The 16,231-nt window shown below is 42.0% G+C and overlaps 1 protein-coding gene across 5 annotated transcripts in view; it reads left to right on the forward strand.

Moving 5' to 3' along the window:
- Nucleotides 1-16,231, forward strand: part of BNC2 (basonuclin 2) — a 450,307-nt gene that overhangs the window by 315,771 nt on the left and 118,305 nt on the right. For all 5 annotated transcript variants that reach the window (XM_019554995.1, XM_019554996.1, XM_019554997.1 and 2 more), the window contains one exon: nt 2,740-2,975. In XM_019554995.1, coding sequence (XP_019410540.1) covers nt 2,740-2,975 — 236 coding nt within the window. The remainder of the gene's footprint in view (nt 1-2,739; nt 2,976-16,231) is intronic.

Here is a 16,231-nt window from a genome sequence, read left to right on the forward strand (position 1 = left end):
TCCCAGGGAGCGAGGAGTTAACCCCTTCCCACCACGAGCCCGCTCACCTCCGGCTGTGCTGGGGGTCGGCAGGGGGCTCTGCGGCTGCTAAGGGGGTGTCTGGGGGGCTTCGGGGGAGCGGGGGTGCAGCGGGCTTCACCCACGCATCTCTCGCTGCTCCGGATCCTGAGCTGGTTCCATTAATTAATGATCCACAAAAAAATACAGATTTTTTGTCACAGAATCATTCCTTATGGAAAGGTGCATTAACACTTTTCCTCCTCCATATGTCGGCATTCATTTCTGTCTTTAGTGCGGTCTTTTTATAATTGCTCTGGTACATACTCATGGAAAAATATATCCCCTTTTTGTGAGAGTGCACCTGTGAATGCACATCCTGACATTCATTTAAAGAAGAATGGAACTTTTGGGGGTTTTTTGTATTTATGTTAATTTTCTGAATAAGACTGTGACTTCAAATTATAGATGCCTTTATTGGTCAATAGACTCTTAACATACCTATTCAGAACTAATTCTTTAAGTGATTTTATATTCCAGTGGTAAACTTGGGAGAGTGTCACAGGATGAGCAGAGTCTTGATTATAAAAACTTCTACCCAGTGTTTAAGTTGCCTTGAAGAACCACTTCTTATTTCCCTTTTATTATTTTCTGATCTGTCTTTCACCTATATGGCAGTCCTGTCCTTGTCAAACACTGTCAAATTTTATGAAATGGGAAGTTGTCCACCAACTGCCAAACTCATTCTTCAGTATCCACTAAATAGTCATTTGGTAAAAAACAACTTTAGGTTGTTACTGACCTGAGTCAGAAGTAGAAGAGCATCTTAAACCCCTAGGCCATTCAGGTTTTTGTTTCAGAGGCAAGACTGTAACCTTTCCTAATGTATTTTTAAATTTAAACAGCTTTATTTAACAAAGAGCATTATATTGCCATTTAGAAGAGAAGTGTGACTGAGTAGTTAAAGAAGAAGCCTAGAGATCTGGGTTCTGGTCTCATCTCTGGCTTGGACTTTACAATTGTGAATGAGACGGCCTCCCTGGGCTCCATTTTTCTAGACTGTAAAAACAAGAATGCTAATATCTAGATCATCTTTTGAGAAGTGCTAGGAGGTTTGAATCAAGCTTAGGTGTTTTGGGATTCTTAGCTGCCATTGTTATTATTATTGTTATTGTTTTAAAGCATTCAGGTTTTGCTTTACCATGGCAAATAGCCACTGTTATCTGCCTAAAAATTGACTCTGTCCTTTTCCCTCCATGTCAATGTGTACACATGCATACCCCACCTTCACCCTCATTCACAAGATACATTTTATAAGTCCTTTTACTTCTCAACCAATAATTTTAAATGATGTACCTGTTATAGTAATAAAGATATAGGTTATCAACTATATCAAGCCAAAGAAAAAACTGTAGAGGGTATTTAAGCTATGTGGATTTCAATCGAATTGTTTCGTTAAACTTTGTAAATAAATCAGTGCTTTATCAGAAGATTATATAGTTGAAGGGCATTTATACACATGCTCCAAGAATGGGGGAGGGGTGCTTTAATTAGAGTGGCTCCAAGAGCTGCTCTAATTGAAGCACCTTAAGCGTCATGTGCATCAGCGTCCCTGCACTGAAAAATGATGTTTTAACTAAAACTTGTTTGATGAGCTTTACTTAAAGTGCCCCTACTACTGTTTTTCAGCACGGGGACACTCATACATGTGACACGGGAGTCTGCTGGAGTGCAGTAATTACCATGCTCCAGTAGACTCGATTCACCGAGTCTGCTCCAATGCACTGTAATTACAGCGCATCAGAGCAGCCTTGCTGCACGTGTATAGGTGCCCGAAGTGCTTTGGAAGAGCAACAGGCAAAATTTCACCCTTTACTTTTTGTCAGTACCCATGTTGTGAGGAGTGACATAGGACTACAGTCCCCAGGTTTGCCAATCCCTTATCTTTTGTGAACATTAAATTAATATTTTAAATTATTTATTCAAAGTTGACTTAAACACTAGAATAGGAAACATCAGACAAATCAGTTGCAAGAAATGAAGTATGAGAAAACCAAAACTCTTTGACAAAATATTCCTTGGAGTAAATGTGCTGAATGAAGCCAGTGGGTAAATGATAAGGGCCTTTATGCTCTGGATGTAAGAAAGCAATTTATCAAGAGTACATGAACTCTCAAGTGACCATAAGCCAAGAAGAAACCAAAGTACTTAGGAGGACCCATTATAACTTTGTTTAAAATGCTCAAAAAAGTTCCTTTTGAAACAAACTTGTCTATCTAGATTCTTAGTTTTGTAAAGTAGAAAAGAAATCAATTGTAAACCCGGATGTATATAAAAATATGATACCATATGTATTATCATCGCATTCAATATAACAACAGGGGAAAAAGAATTACTAGATATCCTGCATTCCTACCTCTTCCTTTCACCAGCTCTTTAAATTATTAATGTGTTTGATCCCTGAATTCATACAAAAGAGGTAAATTATTGATTTGGATATATTTGCCAAGCAGCTGGTAATTAGCAGTGAATCCATGATTTCACTTTATGATAATGCAGAGCAGTAATTTTTAAAACATTTCAGTGTCTGTTTTTTTTCTAGAGATTAAGGCTCAAATTTTCTAAAAATTTGGGCAAATTTCCTACTGTCTCTAGATCTACTTTGGTATATTTTTTATTTACTTTTCCCCCCCTTTCTTCCCTCTTCTGTCTCTTCTCTTGTTCTCAACCTCTGTTTCTCAGCTTTGGACAAGCTTAGCACTCAGCATCTGTACCATCCAACCCAGGTGGAGATTGTGCAGTCCAACGTAGTGTTTGACATCAGCAGCTTGATGCTGTACGGTACCCAGGCCGTACCTGTGAGACTGAAGATACTGCTTGATCGACTCTTCAGTGTACTGAAGCAAGAAGAGGTGCTGCACATCTTGCATGGCTTAGGCTGGACACTTCGTGACTACGTTAGGGGTTACATCCTTCAGGTAGGAAGTGGCTTACAGCATGTAGCAAAAATCTGTTTGTGGACTTTCCTTTTGCATTTAGAGGTTGTGACTAGGAAGCTAGTCCTGAAAATGCAGTGACTGTAACTGCAAATCTTTAGGCAAACTATTTTGAGAAGAATTTGAAAAATTGTAGAGATGGCTAAGAGTCATGGTGGCACTGTAAAATTTGCACATTTTACACAGGGCAGAAAAATATAAATTCCTCAATATCCACAATACTTCCTTCTTCATCCTTACACTTATTGTAGGAAATACTTTGAATACTGCAAATACTTAAGGCAACTGACACCTGTAAGGGGCTATCATTTGATTCTATATTCTAAAGCAGGGGCGGGCAATTACTTTGGGCGGAGGGCCACTTACCCAGTTTTGGTAAGCTGTCGAGGGCCTCATGGGTAGCCCTGCTTATTGACTGGTGCCCCGCCCCCTGGTCACCATCTTGGGACCAATGTCCCAATGTCTTGGGACCAGTGTCCCAGGGCCAGCACTGGTGGGGCCCAGAGTGGGACACAGGCTGGCAGGGGCCTGTGGAGCCAGGCTAGGCTACACCAGCAGAGAGAGGGGGGAGCTGACCTGGCTCCATACAGCCTCTGCCAGCCGGGACCCCGAACTGCTGCTGCCCTGCTCTGGGTCCCACCGGTGCTGGCCCTGGGACACAGGTGCAAGCCCCGTGCTCCCGCTGGCTCCCACACCTGATTTGACTCCCAGTGCCCCCCCAGCCCTGTGGTACAGGCTGGGGCCTGTGTGCACGGGACCAAGGCTGGCAGTAGCAGTGGGTTACAAGCTGGTGCTGAGCATGGGGAAAAGTGGTCCCTTCCCTGCCCCATGGCCGGTGCCCCATGCTGCAGCCACTTGCAGCCCGCATGGGTCTGCCAGTGCCTGCTCAGGACAGCCCTGCATGGGCTGCGAGTGGCTGCAGCACAGGGCTCCGGGCACAGGGTGGAGGAGGGGCTGCTTTTCCCCCATGCTCAGCACCAGCTTGTTCCCTGCCGGTGAGTGAGGGGCCGGGGCTGTGCGCAGCCCCCCACCTGTACTGCAGGGTTAGGGGGGGCACTGGGAGTGAGTGAGCACAGGAGCCAGCAGGAGCATGGGGCCCACACCAGTGTCCCGTGGCCAGCACCAGCAGAGCCCAGAGCAGAGCAGCAGGAGCGCAAGGTCCCAGCAGGCAGGGGCTCTATGGAGCTGGGCTAGCTCCCCCCTCTCCCTCCTGGTGCAGCCTCAAGGGAGAAGAGCTGAGCTGGCCTGGTCTCAAGGACTGGGGTGATACCTGTGGTTCTCCCCTGCCCCCACCTTCTTACCTGAGTTTCCCGCACCAGTGCAGCCATGAGGAGCCACATGTTGCCAGGCCAGAAGCCCCTGGCTAGCAGGGGTGGAGTGGGGCTGAGCCGCCCCTGCTTTGCAGAAGCCTGCTGGAGTTTCCCATGGGTCCTATTGCCCCTGGGTCCTGTCATCTTTGACAGGAACCAGGGACAGATAAATAATAATTTTTTTAGGGGCCATGGGCTGGATAGAATGGCCTAGCAGGCCGAATCTGTCCTGTGGGCTGGATCTGTCTCACAGGCGATATTTTGCCCACCCCGATCTAATGTCTAAGGCAGCAGCTTCTCCAATCCTATTTTTCCAGCCTTAACAATATGCACACTTATGTAGATATACATCTGCATAATGCAATACATAAAAAGATACATCTTAGTATAAATTTATGGTGGAACAATAATTTTGAGATTCATATGCTGTGTAGTTTGAATAAAAAAGTAAACAAAAATATCAAGATCCATCATTCTGGAAAACCAATATGACTTGCTATAGTCACAAAGTGTTTCCATGTTTAGATTTTAGTTTTTCAAATGAATAAAAATATGGCATTTCTTAGGTTTCAAAGTGATTCATTATGTTAGCTCTTCAGAAAGGCATTTCAGATCTGCAGCATTGTTACTATAAGGTGCTGAGAGCTACTGTCTTAAGCAAGAGCTGGGAATGCTCAGCCCATTGTACTCACATTTTGCATTTGAGGATTACTCATACTGTGCTGTTGTTTTTACTTCATGTAGGCTCTAATAGTTTATTTGGTATGGTACAGAACATAGGAGTCTTGGTTCCTGCTCCCCATAACTTTGAATGTTTTTTTGAAAGTCATTGCTGTGGTTCACATCTCTGCAGAGAAAGCACATTCTCTTGTATAAAATTATGCAGATGCCATAATATTTCATGTTTTTATAAAAATACATTACTTAAAAATACCATATACAGATTGTTACAATAAACATTTCTGAATTGTAAAACAGCCCTAGAAAAAGATTAAGGGGGAATATGGGCTGTAAGTATATGATGCAATCCTGTTATTTTTATTAAGCTATATGCAATTTGGAAATCTTTTCAATTTTTTTAAGTCCTTCTGGAATTTGTTTTTAAAAGCTGAATGTTATAGCGGTCCAACTGTAAAATATAGTCTGTGATTTTTTTTTAGCCTGATTTCAGACATTTGAATTGATCTCTTTTGAAAATATGAATGCTTGCTTGTATCATTGTATTTGCAGTACTAGCTAATGTATAGCTAGTATTATTGATAGAACCTAGGTATTATTTTAAATGATGATGTGTGTATTTTCTGTGACATTTTAGTTTCCTGGATTTTGAATTCTGATTAAAAGGGCTGACAAAATTCTAGTTTCCAGAGGAATCCATATGACAAGTTTCCTTCCTGCTTTGGGGTGTGTGTGGGGGGGAAAACATTATTAATTTTCCACTATCAGAAAAAATAAAACAATACTGGGTGGGAAATAAGAAAGCAAGCCTTGGATGCAATTTGCTAGCTGGTACAGAGAAGAAGAGTCACTGATAGTGGTTTTGCTCTTGCAACTACTGCAGAATCAGGCCCCTATTGATTTTTTTTTTTTTTTTTTTTTTTTTTTTTTTTTTTTTTTTTTTTTTTTTTTTTAATTATCTGTTGGAATGATCTTAAGATATGCAAGAATGGCTTGTAATATAATTATACAGGGGGTTATAAACAGTCAGACTGTGACCTGTGCATTTGAATGGTGTAAAGCCCATAATACACCATTAGGCTAGAGTTCAGTTTATCTGGCTAAAACTCAATTGCATTGTAGCCCTCAAGGCATCAATTTTACCATTATTGCATTCAACAACAGTATATTGAATATTATGTCAGTTAAAGGAGAATAATTATCAAGGCAAGTTAGGGCGTTGTTAAAAACTTACCACATATTGACTTGGTTAGCACTTGGCTGTGGATTGTGTTAGTGGGCAAATGAAGACATACTAGTCAGGTCTGTCTGTTAGTTTAGCTCTCTAATTTTGTTTGTGTTAAAGCTGGGAGACAGGGTATATGGCAAAAAAGAGAAACCTCTTTATAAAGCATGCTTCCAGCGAAACCTAACAGAACACAATCAGATCTTTGGTATCAAGCTTGAGGTTTTATTTTTGTTTGTGTGTGGGTTTTTTTTAAATAAATGTATTATTAACTACTTTTTCCTTTTTTGGTGGAGGAAGGTATTGTAAGAGTACATGGATACAATAATCATTGTATAGTATATAGGCTTTTCTACGCAGCTCAACTTTGTAGAAATTAAGTGCCTCACAAATGTATTTTTCAGTTTTTCCATACAGAAAGTTTGGGGAAAATGGGAGCATTATTAGCCTCATACTATTGATAGGAAAACCATGCCAGAAACTGATAAAGGAAATTGTTTAAGATATCAGAAGTTTCAGACACATCCTGCAGCTGACACACGCACTTCTGGGCCCCAGGCCTGTAATGTAGCTAAAAGACAATTCCTCCCCCCCGCACCCCCCATGCAAACTTATTTCTATTCTAACCCTTGGAACTGCTTAGCAAAAACTTTTCATATCCTCTGAATCAAGGGAGCTATTCAGATGTAGCTTATACTGCTAGATATAAAACTGATATATGTATTAAATTAGAAATCTGAAGAATTGTAGCACATCTTTGCAAGGAGCAGAAGCTGAGGAGCTCTGTCAGCCAAAAGGAGTACACTGAACTGTGTTAAGTACAAGACTTCACTGTCTGCACAGATAGTTCCAGTACTCATATTATGAGGTTGCACCATGGAGACAAAGGGGATAAACTAGGTTTGACATGGGTAGAGATTAGGGTTGGTCATTGCTCCCAATCATTACCTTACCACTGTCCTGGTTTGGGGTCCTAACATTCAGCAGCTGTATAGGTCTAAAATAGTTATACCTGAGTATTACTAGATGAAAATGGGAATTTCTATCCCCTGAAGTTGCTGAAATATCAGAATTCTGTTTTCAGCCAGAATAGAAAGTTCTGGAAAAAATGTTGGCAATCAGAATTTTCTCACAGGAAAAAAAAGGCATTTGGAGAATCTGTATTTTCTGTAAGCCAAATGGTTTAAAGGAAGAGTTCCCAACTGGGTCTACTGCAGATCCATTCAAGGAGAAACAGGAGGGCCCAGGCCAGGTAGTCAGTGACAAGTAGAATGGACAGCAACCTGCAATCTGCTGGGGGCATGTTTGCTCTTGTGAAAGACTTTGTTGTCCATAGTGAATTTTAAAAGTAACTTAAGCTAGTTTTTGTCCTTACAAGATGGCTAACTGTGTCATTTAAGCCTGCAGGAGAGAATAACAAGTAAAACTGTTGAGCAAACTAGGTGGCTCTGGGGACTGATAATGTGACAGAGAGCTTTTCACCTTTAGGTCACTATTCAAATCTAAAAAGAGGTCAGTAGTGGTTTAAAGTGATTAACACCTGGCTTCTATTCTCTAGTTCATGAGCAGTGTCATCCCTTACTTGCTAGTGAAAAGATTTACACATCACCAATGTACTGAACGACAACCTGGTTGGGTATCTCAGTAGAGAGTATAAGGACTGTATACTTTTGGAGACAGAGTACTTAGTGATCTTACAGGTGATCCCAGAAAAACTTAGTGTGGTGAAGCTTTCTGGACTGTATATACAGGGGACTGAAGATTCTCTAGGGTGATATTCTTTATCCATTTCAAGAAAATAATTTACTTTATTTATTCCAGAAGTGGTACAGAACAATAGTTCTTATCACTGCAGGCAATGTGAGGCCATATGCATATCAGTGATAATTCTTCTATTATGTAGCAGATTCTGTAATGCTCACACACATTAAATAGTAGGGATGTGCGAAGCAGGCCCTATTTGATTTGGATTTAGATTTGGCATGAATCAGGGGCAGTGATTCAATTTGTTGATTTGGATCACCGTCCCTGATTTTGATTTGGCCAAATCTGAAGATTCGATGCCGATTCGAAGACTCGGTGATTCGGCCATAGACACAGCTTTAAAAAAAATTTTCTATGTACCTTGAGGTAGCGGGCACGGCTTGTGATCACTGTGATGCTGAGGTGCATGGAGTGTCCCACAGGAGTGCAGGGGCCCTCCATGTGCTTGACGGTAAACCCGGAAGTGGACCGGAAGTACTTCCAGTCCACTTCCAGGTCTGCCATACAGCGTGCTCTCCCATGCCTCTTCAACTCAGCAATTGGCCACTGGGGCACCAGTCACGGAGCCAGGAGGGTACCGGGGGGGGCCCTGCGTGCCCCCAGCAGACCTGGAAGTGGACCGGAAGTGCTTTGGGTCCACTTCCGGTTCTGCTGCTGAGTGCACTGGGAGCCCTCTGTGCTTCTGTGGGACACTCCATTCAGCCCACCATTGCAGCACTTATGAGCCCTTGCTACCTAGAGGTATGTAGAAAAAAAGCTGTCTCTATGTCCAAATCTCCGAATCTTTCCAAATCTCTCTGAATCAATTCGGAGGCTTCCAATTCAATTTGGAGAGATTAAAGGATCTCCTGATGTGATTCGGATTCAGAGATTCAGCCACTGAATCAGGCTGAATCTCTGTTGAATCGAAGCAGGGACTGAAGCTTCGCACAGCCCCTATTAAATAGTAACTTATATTGCCACTGGTTTCATTGATTTCAGTTAGCGCAATATTAGTAAGGCCTCTGGACTCTGTCCCTTCACAAATACTGATTTTATGTTGTTAATAACAATTCCGGGCTTTTCAGTGCATTCTGTAAACAATTAGTTAATATTCCCAGCTCCCTCATTTTTCATGTGAGGCATGGAGTGGTTAAGTGACTTGTGTCATACAATGAGTTAGTCTCAGAACTATGCCTGTTCTCATTTCTGTAGTTCATGTTTCTCTCAATGGCAATATCAAGCATTTGAAAACAGAGGAAATTCCAAAAGCATACAGTATTCCCATAGTATTGAGAGGACTGCATATGGGGATTTTGTGTTTCATTGTCTCCCTTAGGTTTATGATTATTTTACCAGTTAAAAAAAGATACATGTCCCTAAGTATCAACTCTTTTCACTCCACTGGTGAATTTTATGGCCAAGTTATGTGCTTTTCTGCTTGCACAATGTTAGCAACAATCCTACTGTAAGCATTTAGTTAACAATTCTGTTGATGAAGAAAGAGTCAAAATAGACTTCAGCTTGCTGTCCCAGTAGTGTTCTGCAGAACTTACTAGATCAAACAGTGACAAAAATGTTTTTAGTCACTTAATTTAGCCAACGTGATTTGGAACATGCATAAAATGATGTCATTTTCAGACACTGTTCTAACAGCAATTATACTTTAATCAAGTTGAGCATCCTGTGTGTTTTTATAATGTAGCTTTTTTTAAACCACTGGGCTGTACTCGCATCTAAATCAGAGTGACACTTGCATGTAGACTATTTGAATTGCAACATTCTCATGACTTTTTTTAAATTATTCCACTGTAGGTGGAAGAGTTTGGTTTGCCTCAATGGCTTGCTTATATCTCCATCAGAAAAGAAAGGGATTGTTGTTTTGACTCATCCTTGCATTAAGAGTATGCAGGGGATTTGAAGAGAGACCAAAGAAATATAGTGTAAGAGCTGTTAATAATGTGTTACTCCTTTGTTTTGTGGCCCCTAAATCATATCCCTGTGCCTCCTGTTCAACATGGCTCAATATGTAGCTATGGACATTGACTGTTCTTAAAGTTAAATATTACTCATATTCAGTACTACCATGGTCAAGTCACAGTGGTTCTGTAGCATAGAATAGAAAACAATTGTTTTTGTCTCATCTTTCTAGTTTATATGCATCTGTTAAAATCTTCCAAGATGCTCTTTTTTGAGCATCATTGAGCATGGCAGAGATATACTTGGGTTTATATTATTAGTTTGTTGAAGGATCTATGCTTCTAAAATAAGCATCGTTTGTCCAAATTAAAAAAAAAACCCTCCATTAAGGTACCTAACGAGCAAAAGTCAGGTTAAGTAATGGTAACAGAAAAATTTACACTCAGTATTATCCAAATGACAATCAGCTATCAAACTGGCAGCTTCCTCATCCAAGACAAGTCTTCCATCATAAAAACAGTGCCATCTAATTCACTAGTAATTCACTAATATAAGCATATTTATATTAATGCAAATGATAAAAGTAAGAGGATGTTTGTGATCTAATGGTGACATGGGTAGCAAACCAAGAATCCTTACGTGCTTGCCAGTCGTACAAATTACCTGAAAAAAAGAAGAATTTTCTAAGATGTAAAATTATGTCATAAAATGACAAGTGACAGTTACCCTTCATAAATACTCCCATCTTGCACTCAGAACATGACTCCAGTAACTCAGTGTTCTGCTCCCAGTGTGTTGGGTCTTAAATGTACTTCTCTGTACCTTATTTACTGCTTATTTTGTTCTCTGCCCTGACTCCCTCCCATCACCCTGATTTGTACCCCACCCCCCATCTCATTGTGGTTTACTCCCTTTCCTGCTTTTTCATCTCCCTCCTTTTCTCTCATCCATCTTCCCTTTTTCAGCCTCACCCCGTTCTGCTTCCTTCCCTGTCACGCGCTCTCTTCTTTACCACAGAAGTTAGAGATGAAAAGGCCATATTAAATTACACAAAAATCTCCTGAGTTTCCATTCCTCCCACAGTACCTTAACCTCCTAAAATCCATGACTATGGAAGACTTTTTTTTTTCTATATCGCATGAGGCAGCCTAAAGTGACTCCCTTACACTTTTGTGAAATTCAGAGCCACTGCTGTGCTCCTCACTCTTTTGTATTCATTTTATCTGTTCCAAGTCAACAATGAATATTGTGTCTACCCCAAACTCAAAAGCTCAAATAACTTTCAGATAACTGCACTAACTTTCCTAATATCTTCCTGCTGCATTTTAATATCTTTGCCTCTGTAGCAGAACCACCAACCTTCTTTGTTGCATGACTCTTCATCACTTTAATCACATCTGTGTATACTTGAATCATGCAAGAACACAAGAGGTCAAGAGTTCGTTGCTAGCCAGCCAGCCAAAAATTACAGTTTTAACCTTACAGCCTCCACTGAATGGGGAGTGAAATGGTTAAAACTGTAGCACTGATGCTGAAGATTTGGGACAGATATTGAAAAAGCCTGAGCCTGAATCTTTGCAAGTTAATCTAGCCTGGCTCGGTTGAACTGGTTTGAAACTGGACAGCCATTCTCTTTGGACTAAGCAAATACAGGCACATGCCTGCAGTGGCTCAGGCTAGAAGCTGGGGGGCACCAGAGCAACCCTCCCTTCCCTTCTTCAGGGAGCTGACCTGAGGGGGGCACGGCCAAGCCCTGTCAGGGTTCTCTCATTAGGGAGGTCTGTCTGCATGGTCCCAGTCTTTTCCCCACTGGCTGCTTAAGGGGTGGGAGCCTTGCCAGCCCCCAGCCCCGGGCTAGCACTCTGCTGCAAGGGTTGGTGGCGGGAGGTGGGGGAGTGCAGTGCATGCATCTGTAGATGATACAGAGCTTTTCAACCTCCCTCCCTGCTTCGTCACACTGTGTGCAGCAAACTGACAGGCAAACAAGCCAGCTGGGGGCTGATAGTGATAACAGTCTTTCTCACCTGATCAGCAAAACGATGTCCCCTCTGGCTTACTTCAAACTACTAAAACAGCTTACTGGCTGACCTGTTGATTAGCTCCAAACAGCCCTAAGCAGTGACTGTTCTGTCTGCCTGCCCCAGTGAAATTGGGGCAGGCAGACGCGCACAGACACCTCTTGGCATTAGCTAGCATACCACATGCTTAGGGATTGTGGGGCTGGGGTCCATGCTGTGGGTGATGGGGGGGGGGGATTTCCTGCTTTAGCAGTGAGAGGGAGGTAGGGCAGCACTGACTGTTTCTAGTACAGAAGTGAAAGGAAATAGTAAGTTGGCTCTCTGATGTAGCTTTACACAGCTAGGCATGGCTAGTGGAACACAGAAGATTGGGAATGCTTGTTACTGGAGGCCAGTCAGGCACATGCCAAAATCACGCGTGCTTTCTTTTAAAACCGAATTGAAAAGCTCTTTAGCTGCCAAGACCTGAGTTAATAGTTCTGTGGCTCTCTTGCAATGGTTGATGAAATCACAAACACCTAAAACAGAGCAGGGGGCATTTTACCTCACTCACTATGTTGCTGTAGGTGTGAGATGTCATCAGGTATTACAAGAGAAACAGAACCCTGAACCTGAATCTTGGCAGGTAAGCAAAGGAAGAAATGATTTCCAGCTTCCTTCCTTTAGATTCATAAATACCATTAACTGTTTATGATTAAGAACATTTTCCAATTATTATATTTTAAATAAATGAATATCTTCAGTTTCCTGGTTTCATCTGCAGATGTGCTTGAGTTTAACTTACTCTCCTGTGCCACAGAATCAGTATTCTTACGGAGCAGGGGTGGGCAATTATGTGGGTTGGTGGACCGCTTCATGAGTTTTGGTGGCCTGTTGAGAGCCACTCCTCCCAACCACTGCGGAAGCCTGAATCTTCCCACAGATTTAGCACGGCCCAACTCCTTGCATCCAGAGCCCTGACCTGGAAGTTGCTGCCTGCATTTGGGCAGCTGTGGATACAGCTGCCAGGTCCACACTCAGGGTGCTAGGGCATGCTATACATTTGCAGGTGTGTTCATGCTTCTACTTCTGTGTAGGTGGCAGTCTTGGCTAGGTGGCTGCAAGAGCCAATGCAGCTGCCAGAGCTGCTGCCTGCCTACGGGCCAGATCCATTCACTTGCTGGTCTCCTGCCCACCGTCTGGATCTAATCAGTTGATGGGCCAGATCCAGTCCATAGACTGTATTTTACTCACCCCTGTTACACAGCGTGATCATTGGGAATCTGTCCTCAGATGAATGTGCATCACTAATCTGTAAAAAAGATATGTGATTATTTGCAATATTTGTGGGGCAGACATTGATCAATGCTGTTGCCCCAAGTTCTATGAGAGCAGTGCAAGGACTTTTTATAAAAACAAAGCCAAGCAAAACTTTACCGTATAGTCATTGTGCCCAGAACCAGGAAACACTATATATATTTTAATGGGACTCCTCCTAGGAGTTGATTCCATGTTTACCAGAGACCTGTATCCAATCTACTGAGGGCCATACCCTGAATTTGATTCATAATGGTTGTGGAGGTGAAAGGAGCTGTGTCTTAGCCATTCAACTAACATCAGTTAGGCAGTACACAGCATTGGGATCCTGCCAGACCATGACACTTGAATGGGTTTAGATTTTTCCCAATTTAGACACCTGCTGCCCTTATTTCTTGAAATTTGGGGGTGGGTTTGATTGTCTATGTGTCAAAAGTGGCTTCAGGCACTCATGAAACCCAGAACCGCAGACATTTAGCAACCTTCAGAGAATCAAATTTGTCATCTATCCAGCATCAGTTGATTTAGTGCTTTTCTTGAAGTCTGAGGGATCTCAGGGGGACTTTTTCCTTTGTAGCACTAATCTTTCAATGAGGTGCTAGTGCCTGTCCTGAGCAATAACAAGGAATAACAGTGAAGTGTGAATGACTCTTATTAGAAGGGGTAAATGTCATTAACACTTATTGTTGCCTTCTAGGCAGTAAAAGAGTATGGTGCAGAATAGAGACACAATCCCCTTTCTTATCAATGTATGTTTTGAATCTAGGTGTTTTGAAGTCTTATATTTTAATTAAGGATTTTTAGTCTTCTACCTTTCTTCCATATTGCTGTTGTCATTTGGTAGCATGTTAGAGTCTCAGTTTACTTGGAGACAAGAACCCCAAATTCTTCTACTAACTGGGTGCACCAACGCATTAAATTAGTAAAGCGATAAGCTATGGAGCTGGTTGAGCCAAAGTAAACTGTTCCCAGGTGTAGTGTCTATACATGCACCTGGGACAGCAGCAATATGAGCCAGGGCAGAGCAGGCTTGGGCTGGCAGAGGGTATGGAGAGTCAGCCCTGGGTGGCAGTGTCAGGTGGCGGAGGAGCTGGCTGGGGCACAAAGGTGTTGAACCTATGGAACCATGTGGCTAGGCAGCAGACAGAAATCTGATCCTTGTCCAGTCACCATCTACATGTGCATTTCCATGCAGTAAATGGACCCACTGTAAGATAGCACTGTCCCTGAAAGTGCTATCTTATGGCAGAGTTAATTTACTGTGCCTTAATGCTGGTGCACATGTAGACAGTGACGCATTACTGTTGAGCTTATTATTCTACTCAGCAGTAAAGCGCACGTATAGATGTACCTGCTGTTAACTTGTTACATGATTCTTTTGTACCCATCTACAACATGATCCTTATTTATACTTGGGTGCTGTAAAGCTAAGCTAGTTTTATAAAACGCTTTGAGATTCTCTAATGAAAGGGGACATATAACTATTAAATAGCAATATTACTGTCTAGTAAAATTTTGAAACATTGGCACTATCTGGAATAACGCTTATTAGTAATTATTTTTAACAGTCTTCTTAGAAAACATGAGAGAACAAATTGTCTGAGCTTTTCTTTTTGGTGCATTGTGAATGATTTTATTTCCTTTTTGTACTGGAGAGGAACGTCTGCAACTATGTATAGTGTTATATTGAAATCAATGATAGGAGTTTCTTTGACTTCAGTGGCTAGGATTGTACTCTCAATCTTAAAATTCTTCCTGCAGAAAGGGTGGGAAAGTCTGTGTTATTCATTGACACTTGTCTTGCAGAGTAGGAAATCCCTTGTAGGACAGGTGGAATTTTAAGGCTGCTGGACTGTATTAAACCTATACAATATGCATGATGATGTGGCGTGGCAAACATGGATTTGATATGGAAGTATTCAGGAAGGGTAATCCCTCGACATTTAAAAAAAACATAAATCAGAGCCCCCAACTTGTGAAATTTGAATTAAATTAAAGGAGATTTAAAAAAAATTAGTTCTAAGTGTCTTTTGTATAAAGCATACTTTTAAAATTAAAACTGAAATTGTCTATGAATCGCAAAGCTCCAGAAGGCAATGACATTAAGAAAATAAACCTAATGTGGTGAGTCTCACTATAACATTGTAAAATTCATAATAAAAGCACAAGAAGTGGCAAGGTCTGAACCATTATTTTCATATCTTAACTGAATTATGTAGCTCATCCCAAACCAGTTTTTATACTTGCATGTATGTCATGTATATTGCAGAAAAAGTTTTAGAAACAGTTAAGTAATTTTACTGGTGCTGTTTTTAATTTCTTTTCATCTGCATAAAGCTGGCTTCTTCCTTGTTATGAGTCTACCAAAATAATACATAGAAGTGAGAAATTTGTCAGTGCTGCTAAAACTCTTAAGGCTAAGTACAGACAGTCAAAAAGCCGGAGGCTTAATTATTCAGTCCTTGCAGGTTACTTTAAGCTGCATAAATTAAATTGAAATGGAAGTGAGCAACCATTTACCTTTGATTCAGGAAATGCAGCCACATACCGGCAGTGGCTCAGGCCAGAATCCGGGGGGCACTAGAGCATGGCTGTCTCGCACGTAGACAGTATGAGCTATGTGTTTGCTTCCTTTTCCTGCTGCCCCTACCCACCAAGGTCCCTGTGATTTGTAGTCCAAAATCACAGCAGCAGAATTCTGCAGGGTTGCATTTAACTTCCTCTCCTTGCTTCCAGGTGCCTCTGGGATTTGTAGTCCACAGTTGCAGCCAGAAGTAAATTTGAGGGAAGGGGTGTTTAATCCTCCTCCCTGGCCCCAAACCCCATCTGGGGTTTGCCTGAGGGGGGCAGTCCCCCCTACCAAAGACTGGGCTGTATCCCCAGCTGGGCTTGTCTGTGCCCCCACTCCCAGTTGTCAACCAGCCCTCACTGCTCACAGTGGGGTGGGGCCAGCCCTGATCTCTGGAGCGAACAGCACAGCTCAGCCCAGGGCTGGAAAGCATTCTGGGATGGTGGGAGACTCGGTTTTAACTTGAACCCAGGACAGAA

Source organism: Crocodylus porosus, unplaced genomic scaffold (assembly GCF_001723895.1).
Source record: "Crocodylus porosus isolate Cpor-Errol unplaced genomic scaffold, CroPor_comp1, whole genome shotgun sequence".
In the NCBI taxonomy this organism is placed as follows: domain Eukaryota; kingdom Metazoa; phylum Chordata; order Crocodylia; family Crocodylidae; genus Crocodylus; species Crocodylus porosus.